Source organism: Papio anubis, chromosome 9 (genome assembly GCF_008728515.1).
Source record: "Papio anubis isolate 15944 chromosome 9, Panubis1.0, whole genome shotgun sequence".
Taxonomy (NCBI): domain Eukaryota; kingdom Metazoa; phylum Chordata; class Mammalia; order Primates; family Cercopithecidae; genus Papio; species Papio anubis.
The window spans coordinates 90,350,010-90,362,332 of NC_044984.1; the positions used below are offsets into that span (position 1 = coordinate 90,350,010).

Consider the following 12,323-nt stretch of genomic DNA (forward strand, 5'->3'; position numbering starts at 1 on the left):
GTCTCATTCTACCAGCTCTTGAGCAAACTGGACACTAGGCTCAACCTCTCTCCAACACTCCATTTTAGCAATAAGGGGTCTGCTTAGTTCTACAAGTCAAATGCTAGTACCTGAATCCTGGCTCCTCTAAACTCTAAACTCTAATCCTCTCCCTTTTGTTACTATTATATTCTTCTCTAAGTTGCCTTGCAAATCCCTGCCATTACTAATTAACAACCTTGGGAGAAGCCTTTCTGTTCTCTGCCTCACTGTATTAGTTTCCTATTGCAGCTGTAACAAATTACCACAAACCTAGTGGCTTAAAACAATACGAATTTATTTTCTTATACTTCTGGAGACCAGAAGTCTGAAATTAGTCCTTTGAGCATAACATCAGGATGTTGATAGGGCTGTGTTACTTCTGATGGTTCCAGGTGAGAATCAATTTCCTTTCTTTTTCCAGCTGTTAGTGGCTGCCTGCATTCCTTCATTTGTGGTCTCTTCCACCATCTTCAAAGTGCATCACTTTAGTCTCTACTTCCATTGTCACATCACCTTCTCTGTCTTTGATCCTCCTTTTATAAGGACTCTTGGATTATATTAGGCCCATTGGCTAATCCAGGATAACCTTCCCATATCAAGGTAATTAACTTAAACCCATTTGCAAAGTCCCTTTTGCCCCATAACATAATGTATTCACAGGGTCCAGGGATTCGAATGTGGAAACATTTGGGGGGCCATTATTCTGTCTACCACACTCACACAGTCTCACTCCTTTCTTAGCCTTGCTCCTTACTGACACTGTATTTGTCTTGTCCTAATTCTTCTATTTATTCATTAATTCATTCATCCACTCATTCATTCATTCAACAAATGCCTATGAAGCCTCAACTATGTGCCAGGTACTGTTTTAGGCACTGATGTTACAGTGGCGAACAAAACAAGGATGGCTGCTCTTGAGGATCTTATACTGAGGTGAAGTGGGGGGTTTGGAAATAGAAAATATAAACATTAATGTAATAAAGTAACTTTTATAATATGTTTTAAAGTAATAAAATTCTGTATGAAAAATAAAGCAGAATATAGGAGGGCTGGGCTGAGCAACTTTAAGTAGAGTGGTCAGAATGGGTCTCACTGATCAAGTGGTATTTAAAGGAGTTGAGAGAATCTGTCAAGTGGATATCTGAGGAAGAGAGGGACTGGCTGTGGCAATGGCCAGTGCAAAGGTCCTGAGGCAGGATCATCTCTTGTGTGTGTTCAAGAAAGGCTAGTGTAGCTGGAGTGAAATAAATGGGGTCAGGGGGACTGTAGTAGCAAGGATAATTACTTAGTATCCTGTAGGCAGTCTTGAAGACTTTGGCAATGACCGTCAGTAAACTAGAGAAGCATTGGAGGGCTTTGAACAGAGAAGGAATGTGGTCTGACCTACTTAATACTTTGTAGTTGGATAAGAAGAGACTTGGAGTGCGGGAGTCAAGGGTTGAGATCAGACTAGTTCAGGTAAGAGGTAATGGGCTGAGACCAGCACGGCAGGAGTTAAATGGTGAAAAGTGGTTGGGTTCTGAGAACCTTCTGAAGGGAGAGCAAACAGAATTCCCTAATGGATTGCATACGGGGTGTTTTCCCTCAAGCACCCATTTTTCCTTCCTTCTTTCCCTCCTTTCTTCCTTCCATTTGTTTCTTCATTTTTTTGTATTGTTTCAGGACTCGATTTTTTTTTTTTTTAAATCATATTTGGAGTACCTATCAATATTAAATATCTTTTTAGAAATCATGGCTTTCAGTGTCTCCAATCATACTGATGTATTCATATTTGAACCCTGAGCAGCTAGGTTAGTATATAAAAGGCACTGAAAAACTGCAGAATTGATTTAACTGCATAACATAATCTTAAAATACATTAAAGTAGATCTAAATTAATAGAGAGATGAGTCATGTTTGTAGATAGAAAGACATGATTTCATAAAAATGCCAATTCTCCACAAATGATCAATGGATTCCCAGTAATATAAGTACATAGTCCCACAGGAGTTTGTCTAAACTTGATAAGTAAATTCTAAAACTAGTAAGGAAAACCAAGAGACAAGAATAGTGAGAACCCTTCCCAAGAGGAACAGGAAGGGGAGATTGCTCTGCTGTGTATTATTATGGAGCTACAGCAAAGGGAAAGACAAATTCACTAATGGACTAGAATGGAAATCTCAGGAACATATCCACATATGGAGAAAGGAGAGACTGTTCAAAAAACGAGTTGGGGAAGATGGTTATTCTCATGGAATAAAAGAGGAAATTGGATCTTTACCTCACACTCCATACAAAAATTAACTACAGATGAAATAAGCATAAAATTGTCCCCCAAAAACCTTTAAAACAAGTAGTAGAACCTACAGGTTATATCATTTAGGCCTTTGCTAGGGAAGGATTTCTTAAAAACATACAAAGTAGTAACTATACAAGAAAATATTGATAAATTCGGCTACATTAAGATTAAAGACTTTGCTCATCAAAAGACACCATAAACAAAGTGAAAGATAAGTTCAAACTGGGAGAAAATATTTGTACTCTATACAGACGACATAATTGGGATATGCCATATCTACAAAACTACAAATCAATATAAAGAGCACTAACAACCTAAAGACAAATAGAAAAAAGACTGTATTAAATAGGCGTTTAACAGAAGAAGAAACACTTATGGTCAATAAACATATGAAGAGTTGTTCAACTTCATTAGTTATCAGAAATGCAAATAAAGACCATAATGAGATCCAAATTTCATCCATTTGATTGGCAAAGCATTAAAAAATTTGACAATACCAAGTGTTTGGAGAGGATATAATTCCACAGGATCTCTAACACATTTCTTGTAGAGATGTGATTGGCACAACTTCTTTGGAAAACACTTTGACATTATTATCTGAAGTTGGATATCCGGCTAATGTCAGATTCAGCAACTCTATTCCTAGGTATACATGCAAGAGAAACTTTCTTGTATACCAGGAGATGTGAACAAGAATGTTCATTGGCAGCACCATTTAATAGCAATAAGCTGTAAACAACCCAAATACCCAAAGAAGCATCAACTGTAAACTATAGTACATTTGCATTTTGTTATATTGTACAGCAGTGAAAATGAATGATTTAAAACATACAACAGTATGAATGACTCTTAAAATATAATGCTGGCTGGGCATGGTGACCCACTTCTGTAATCCCAGTAGTTTGGGATGCCGAAGTGGATCACTTGAGCCCAGGAATTCAAGAACAGTCTGGGCAACAGGCAACATGGCAAGACCTTGTCTGTAAAAACAATTGTTTTTAAAAAATTGAAATAAATATGTATGTATGTATATATATATAATGTTAACTGAAAAGTTCTAAAATATGATAGTCAACAAGATATCCTTTTTTAAAAGTTAAAACTAAAATGAAAATTATGCTCTTTAAGACTATATATATACAGTATAAAACTATACATACAAATAAAAAAGTAAGGAAATAATCTAAACAGACTTCAACATGGTGCCTGGCTTAGGGGATGAAAGCCAAGGGATAGGGTATGTAGTTATCATCAGGATGTAATTTCTTGTGAAGATCCTTGTCTGTGGATTCTGATGGATTCAAAGATTCATATTATGTTGTTAATACATAATTGTATTAATCTTAAAAGAAGGCTATGGGTCTTAGGGTACTGGTACCAAATATGTCAGAACTCATGCTGCTTGTCGTGTTGTGAGTAATAAAGTCCTTTGTCTCTGACCCAAGGGTTTTGTATCTCTTGTCAGCATCCAGGAAACTGTAGCAAGCTAACTTACTAGTTTGCAAGTAGAAGAAAATCAGCTCTGTCACAGTTCTTAACAAAGTAATATAAATCCTTTAATTAAAAAAGGCATCATCGGCCAGGTGTGGTGGCTCACACCTGTAGTCCCAGCACTTTGGGAGACCAAGGCGGGCGGATCACCTGAGGTCAGGAGTTGGAGACTAGCCTGGCCAGCATGGGGAAACCCCATCTCCACTAAAAATACAAAAATCAGCCGGGCATGGTGGGCACCTGTAATCCCAGCTACCCAGGAGGCTGAGGCACCAGAATTGCATGAACCTAGGAGGCGGAGGTTGCAGTGAGCCAAGATGGTGCCAATGCACTCCAGCTTGGGTGACAAAGAAGCTCTCTGTCTAGTATCCCATTATTCCATTCCCTGGATGTATTACAGTTTATATAACCAGCGCTTTCCAATGGATATTATGATTGATTCCAGTCTTTTGCTATTGTAAACAATGCTGCAATAAATATTCCTGTACACGCATTTTTAATCACTTGTGTATGCATATCTGTAGAATAAATGCTCAACATGGCTCCTTTTAAATGCTTTTTTAAAAAAATGGTAGTGGAGTAGAGACTACTAGTGAACCCCCAATATCCATTCTTCCTTCTTCTATAGGAATAGAACCCTAAATGAACACTCAGAGTAGAGGCTATGTTTCTCAGCCTCCCTTGGAGGCAGGTATAACCACGTGGCTACGTTTTGGCCAAGGGGATGTCAGCGGAAGTGGTGAATGCAACTTCAGGGCATGTCCTCGCCTTCCCCTTTTTTCCTGGCTGGCAGGAATATGGATGGGACCACTGGTGTGGAAGCAGCCCTCTTGGACCAAGAACATAGCCCAGGAACAAGCCAGAAGGAGTTGGGCCCCTGATGTGAACCTCCGTATGGAATGCTTGCATCCAGACTTTACCTGAGTGAGAACAAACGTTTATCATGTTTAAGCCACCGTTGTTTTATATTTTCTGTCACTTGCAGCCAAACATTTACATTGTAAATACAAATAGTGCCAAATATTCCTTTAAAGAGAATGCCTATAGAGTGCCTGAGTGCCTGTTACCTATTACAAACTCTTTTATCCACATGTTAAATCTTTGTCAGATTTATAAGTGAAAATTGTAATTCCTTGTATACTAATAAATCCTTATTCCTTGTATGCATATAAATAAGCAGAAGGAGACTGGGCACGATGGCTCATGCCTGTAATCCCAGGTCTTTGGGAGGCCGAGGCAAGTGGATCACCTGAGGCCAGGAGTTTGAGACCAGCCTGGCCAACGTGGTAAAACCCTGTCTCTACTAAAAACACAAAATTAGCTGGGCGTGGTGGTGCATGCCTGTAATCCCAGCTACTTGGGAGGCTGAGGCAGGAGAATCACTTGAACCCAGGAGGCGGAGTTTGTGGTGAACTGAGATCACGCCAATGCACTCCAGCCCGGACAACAAGAGTGAAATTCCTACTCAAAAAAATTAATTAATTAAATAAAATAAAATAAATAAAAATAAAAAATAGGCAGAAGAATGAGATGAGAAAGGATGATAAAGGAAAGAAGAGGGCAGATTTTCATAAAGTTTAGTTATATATGTCCTGGACTATGACAAATAATTGAGTTAATTGTTTTATGTCATGAGAGACTGGGGCAATCTTGCTAAATATGACAATTTAATGCACCCTCTGATTTGAAGATTTTTTTGAATTACAAAGTAGAACAGAATCTTCTCTGCAGGTAGTTTATAAACTCATTACATTTTATATTTATCGTGTAACATTCTCCTTTTCTTATGCTCACAATCTGCTATGGAGCCTAACATTACTAGGCCCAAACAAGAATATATTGATTGATCTCTTTTTACCTCCAGAATTCAGTGTTGGCAATAAATTTGAGGACATTTTGTTGCCTGGCCCTGTTGAAAGAAAAAAAAACACATTAAAAAAATTCTATGAATATCATATAAAAGGGCTACATTCAACTGCCAGTGACTCCTTAACAGTCCTTATAGCTTTTAAAAGCAGTGAGCACACTCATACTCTTTGACCCAGCAATTTCAATTCTAGTATCTTATGTCAAGAAAATAGCAAGAAAGCAGCCAAAAAAGCATGTGCAATAATGCTTGTTCAGTGTCATTTCATAAATACAGAGTTGACCAAATAGCTATGGTATATCTATAAAATGAACTACCAATTGACCCCTTAAAATGATGCTGTAGTCACTATTTACCTCTGTCCATGGTATCGATTGAAAAACAAAACATTTCAAAAGAGTAGGGATAGTGTGGATTAAAAAACGCATGGAAAAATCTGAGAGGTGTTTTGAAATGCTGTTCATCAAACACGAATCGTGATTATATGTGATTTGGTGCAGTCTCTCATTTTTACTAGGTTTGGGATTATGGTTAGGTGATCGAGGCACTCAACCTTAGCTGCAAAACTTAAGAATTGCCACAATAAACAAACAAAAACAAAACAAAACAAAAAACAACCTGCAGTTATTATGATAAATTGTTAATGCAATATATTTTTATAAAATTCCAAATAAATGCAGGAAAGTCTATAATGAACAAAATATCAGAATTGTAAATACAGACAGTATCTGACCCTGTACTTGTGTGACCCTGAGAGCCAGTGCCTCACTCTACTCACCCAAACCCTGGCCTACAGAATTTGTCTCTATTTAAAATTCTGTTATTTCATTTATCATGAATTTTTTACATTAATTTATATATTTAAAATAGTGAATTAAAATATTGCTTATTTTGATTACTGAGTTTTTGCTTTCCCCTTAAATTTTGTGCCTGAAGCTGGAGCTTCACTGGCCTTATTCTAATCCTTGTTCTGATTTCTATACTTTTAGTATCATTCAAATTTCTCAATGAGCTGGTGTAACTCTTACAATGAGAAAAATAATAAAGATATATTCATTTTAGGGATAAAGGACACCCAGGAATTTGTATTTAAAAGTGTGCCCACAACAGAAACAATGGACAACACATTCTATTTGGGGCTGCCCATTTAAATTTGTGCCTCAGGAATCTCAAAGAGCTATATTTAAGAGCTAAATATCCTGGAAGCAGAGCAGCAGATGATACAGAACACAGACTCTGGAGAAGCCTGATTTTTGAATTTTGGTTTGGTATTTTCTTATGTGTGAGCAAGTTCATGTATCATTCAAAAAACATTTATTGAGTAAATAATATGTGTCGGGTACTGTTCTACGTGTGAGGGGCGGGGCAATTTTTAAAAAGGCAAAAAGAAGAACAAAAACCGTTGTCTTCATGGAACCTACATCTTAATTACTCAGCATCTCTGAGCCTCTGCTTCCTGTTTCATAAAGTGGACACACCTCTTAAGGCTTTCTTGAGGATTCAGTAGGCAATGGATTTAACCAAGTGGGGTGCCTGGCTTACAGACCAGCTCAGTAAGTGAGAACTATTATGTGCTAATATTTACGAATTAGCATCTGATTTTAGTTCCAGTGGTTATAGAAACAAAGATTTTAAAAAATTATGTTAAAGCTTATAAAAGAGAAAAAAATGAATACAAACCTATAACAATGATATTATACTTTTTCAAATGACCGAACATTTTTTCACAGGCATTACATTCATTCTCACGGGTGGAAAAGAAAGATTGGTAAAAAATTGGTGACAACCTGTGGTTGATGAGTATTTGGAATTTGGATGGCTAATACTAAAGATTTGTAGATTTTCTTAATTTTACACTCTGTTCTCATCTCCACTCTTAAGATTCTGATCACCTCTTTCTTGTCACATTTTCACTCCTTTGGTCCTTCTATCTAAATTCACTCTCCTTCCCACTCTCATTCCCTTTATCCTTAAAGTCTTTCTGCAATGAGCATCTTTATCCATGGGTTCAAGGACTTTTTCACTCACAGAAAAACTGGACGCTCTGTTCCTCTAAGCCAATTGCTAAGAGCAGATGTCTGCTCTTATTCTGTCTCTTATATAGTTCATATAACATGTAAATGCAATCAGCAGTCTCTAGACGTTGTTATACGTCTATACTTTCATATGCATGAATTCCCGTATTGATGAATGAAGGGTTGGTGAACAAAAGAGAGGGAGAGGAACAGGACCAGTTATTCTTAGGAAGGGATTATAAAGTCCCCTTTCCAACCAGAAAAAATGTTAAAGTCAGTGGATGTCTTTGTTGTGCAAAATAAAAATAGCATGATGGCTAAACAAAGGCTCTGTACCAAAAGAGAGGGAAAATGTAATTGGATTGCATAGCAAATGCCTGAAAATTCACATCTTAAATACATGTTCAAATCCAACTTCCAATAGATGAAAAAGATCAAAAGCTCAGAAATATCAGGAATGTAAAATGGCGGTGTATAACCGCCAGCCATCCTTTTTAGAGGTGGCATAAGCTAAATGATTAACAGCATAGACTCTCTCTGTGTCCCTTAATCCTCACACTTCTTTCAAGAGGAATGATGCAAATAGTGTGTACCTTGTGGTATTGTTAGGTAAGTTACTATGTCCAGCCTTTGGATGGCCTCAGTTGCATAGTAAGTGCTATGGGAGTGTAAGCGCATGGAGAGGTGCACTCTGAGGGAGGAATGTGCCTGGTGTGTTTCAAGAATAGTGAGGAGACCAGTGGCCTTAAGCACAGTAAACAAAGGGGAGAGCACCAGGTGAAGCCAGAGAGACAACAAGTCCAAGATCACTAGGGCCCTGGAGGTCATTTTCTCAGTGAAATGGAGCCACACAATGAATCACTCTGATGCTGAGCTGAGAAGAGACTGTAGAAAGGGAAAAGGGTCACACAGGGAGATCTATTAGATTACAGCCACTGGGGGGCAAGAGATAATGCAGTCCCTTGGGATAGCAGTGGAAGTGGTGAGAGGTGGTTCGATTCTAGATGTGTTTTGACAGTAGAACCTACAGGATTGGCTGATGGTTTGGAGGTGAAGTATGAGATAAAGAACTGATTGCAGAAAGGATGGAGTTGCCATAAATGGAGACAGAGAAGGCAGTGGGGGAAGGGGCAGTTGGGAAGATCAGAGGCTCATTTTGGAACATGTGAAATTTGAGATGTGTATTAGATATCCAAAGGGTCATGGGTGTAATGTATACTGTTCTTTTAAGTGAACACCATGCTGGTTGATTTCATTAATGTTGTATTCCTTTAATAGCTGTACAATTATATGTGGTCTCTGAGTCAGGTCCCTTGACAAGTGTCATTGCAAGGGTAGTAGGAATGGCACTAGGGAAAGGCCCCTGGCCTTTAGGGGCAGGTTGGTTTAACTCCTGCCTCTGACTCTTATTCACTCTTTCTCTGGGTCTGGAGAATTATGCTTAATGCACCACAGAATCTTCTATCAAGTATGAATAATAACACCTTCCTTACAGGCTTGCTGCAATTTTCAAACACAGATAATACATGCAAAGTGCCTGCTCATAGCTTGTAAAGAAGTGATCCCTTATACTTTTCTCAAAGTAAATATTGTCCAGATCCTTCCTCTTTCTGGCCCACTCTGTCAACTGCCACCATTTGAAATGGAAGCATAACAACTACTTTTCGTAAGAAACTCCCAATCAAAGTTCTTGAAACCTGGTCATTGGAGAGGAGTCTACCAGCTATATCAGTGCAAATCTAGGGGACCTGAATCAGCTTCATGTAGATTCTTAACATTCCGACCTCCAGGGGAAGTGGGGAAAGAGGAGTGGGATTTGATAAGGCCCAGTCCTAAGGTTCTAAACCAATCTAAATAACATCTGCCTACCAGATGTTATTCGAAGCAGTTTATTTGTTTTTTGCAACAACCCCCTCTAAAACCCAATGAAAATGAATTTCTAGATGTGAGAAAAAAAGCAATGTTTATCTTCACATGCATATAAGGATTTAGACCGTTTCTCTCAGACCCAATGCCCTTCCATTTTTTTTCCCACCTCCTCTCCGCCTACCTTGGACAAATACTAGGAAAAGGGGCTGTGAACTGTGTCCTTGGATGGTGTAGAGAGATCAGAGCTAGCAATTTTTTGTTTGCCTAAAAGCCAGGAGCCACTGGGTCCTTGGCCTGCTTAGACACACGCTGCCTCTTTTGACTGGATCAGAGCACAGCACAATGATGAGGAAATTACTTTCAGCTTGACCTTTAAGGCACTGCTGGCGTCAGGCTGTTTAGTATGGACTTTTCTGTTGACATTTCTGACTGCCCCTTTTGCGAAGTAAAAACAAAAAAAACAAAACCAAAAAAAACCTGGAGGTCAAGAGGAAGGAAGGATGGGTTAAAGAGTCAGCATATATGAGTCAGATAATGTGAAAAGTACTTTATAAGAGCTGCTATCAGGATGCTGGTTATTACTAATGAAAAATGTGTCATCCATATCCATCTATAACCACTGAACAGTAACGAAGGAGAGAAATTCACTCATCCTTTCTGCTTTTGCAAACCTGTTTGCAGGAGCTTATCAGGGAATGTTGTCTGTCTGAACTGTGAATCAGATGCACAGTTCACTCACAAACATAAATACCTATGAAAAAGAAATATAATTTCTTTTATACTCACCCAGAACTTGCAAGCTTTAAGTACATGGTCTGTGAAGTCAGGAGAGGAATTATGCTATTGGCTGAAATCTAATCCTTAATTGGCCAGCAAGACAAATGGCAGGATTAAAATAAACTAATAATAGTAATAATACCTATTACTTGTTTAGAGCTGGGCACTGGGCTAAGTGATTTATATTTTATTTTAATTAAAACTCAGACAAGCCCATAAAGTAGAAATAGCTCTGCCTGTGATAAGGATGAGAAAACGGAGGCTTCAAGAAATTACTGTAAATAAATTCCCCAAGGTCAAACAGCTCATAGGAAACAGAACCGAGACTAAGACAAGTTTATTGAACCCTTTCTATTTTTCTATAGTTTTAACCCATCCTTTATACCTATAATTGCATAGTTCTGCAAATATGCCTAAAATTGCAAAATGTAACTGATTAAAGTCTTCAGCAGAAATTTTATAACATAAAATTTTAATATTTCTCTGTGAATTAGTGACTTTATGTGTTTCTATTCCCCACTATTTCTACTTCTCTTTTTAAAGACATAGAAATATATATGTATAAACTTTTTAAAAGCTATGCACACACACACACACACACACACAGCCTGTTTGTGATGTATTTATGAGCTGTGAATAATCTTCTGATGCCCCCTCCCCTACCCACCGTTAGGGTCTCTTTCACTCACTTTGTCTGTATATTTTCCAATTTTTATCTTTCCTCTCTATTTCCTAATTGATCTCTCTTTTATAGGCCATAATATGAAGCTAAATTATATTCTTATTTGTTGTGGTCATCTAAAGGAGTTTTTCCTTTCTGTTCTAGGTGTCTTTAATGACACGAAATTAATTTTTATATTTTGTGGTTTTGCAGGCTTAGTCTGCTTTTATAGTATATTATTTGTGTCCACATCTATCATTTTTATGGTAAAGTCTTTGCTGGGCAGGAAAAGCGCCTTTCCTGTCTTTGTTTGTTCCACAAGACTTAACACAGAGCTTGTAATAAACGTGTATAAACGAAATTAAGTAATTAAGGACTCAAAACAAAAGCCTGTGCCTGGCAGTGTTTCCATAGCAATTGGTAGCAGGAAGCGACGAGGCTGAGAATCACAGACCATCTTCCATAAACCTGATTCTGTCTCCAATTTTGGTCGCAAGTTGCTTGTAGACCCCACCAGACACTGCTGAGGGGTGGGAGGAGGCATCCGGAGGGGCGGACACTGTGCTGAAACCTGTTTTACCTCAGCGAGTTTGAGTTTGGATCCAGGAGCCTTTCCAACCTATCCTTCGGAAAGGCGTTGTGGGAAATGTGGGCGGAGGTGCCAATCGATCCTCCAGTCTCGGCTCTATCCTCCCTCAGCCCGGTTCCGCGTTATCTCAGGGACCGTCTGGTAGCGGATCCCGGAACGGAGCTGGCCAACGGATAAGTGCGCGGCACCCGCCACCCGCGCGGACCCAGGAGCACCTCCCCTACCGCATCTCCCTCCTCCCCACCCCCAGGTTCCCTTGGCTCGCGGCCCTCCGAGTCCCAGGCTCCCGCCTCAGAACCTGTGGGCAGATGTTTCCTCCACGCAGTACCCTCCCGGGGCTCTGCCTCCAGGCTCGCGTCCCAGCACCCTAGGCAGAGGTTTCCCCCACTCTGTCCTCTCCCGGGATTCTACCTTCAAGCTCCGGTCCCTGCCCCTGGGCACAGCTTTCCCCTACTCTGCCCTCTCCCGGAGCGCTATCTCCAGGCTCCCGCCCCAACCCCCTGGGCAGAGGTTTCCCCTATTGCCCCCCCTTCCGGGGCTGTACCCCAGGTTCCCGTCCCTCACTCCCGAACACTCCGGGCGCCCTCACCCCACCACCCCTTGACCCGCTTCCACATAACCACGTGATCGACACAGCTCACTTTGCTCTCTCGGGGTGACCAAACTTCAGTTTCCTTATCTGAAAAGTAGGGACACTAGTCTCCATCTCGTTTACTCAGGACGGGACAAGACGACCAAAAAAGAGAGGATTCCTC

The 12,323-nt window shown here is 39.6% G+C and overlaps 1 protein-coding gene across 1 annotated transcript in view; it reads right to left on the bottom strand.

Moving 5' to 3' along the window:
• CCDC38 (coiled-coil domain containing 38) overlaps positions 1 to 12,108 on the bottom strand; it is a 66,564-nt gene extending 54,456 nt beyond the window's left edge. Inside the window, exons 1-2 of the mRNA XM_003906980.3 lie at positions 11,560 to 12,108; positions 5,649 to 5,699 (exon numbers count right to left, since the gene is read on the bottom strand). Coding sequence (XP_003907029.1) covers positions 5,649 to 5,685 — 37 coding nt within the window. The 5' untranslated portion in view covers positions 5,686 to 5,699; positions 11,560 to 12,108. The remainder of the gene's footprint in view (positions 1 to 5,648; positions 5,700 to 11,559) is intronic.
• Between the last annotated feature and the right edge of the window lie 215 nt (positions 12,109 to 12,323).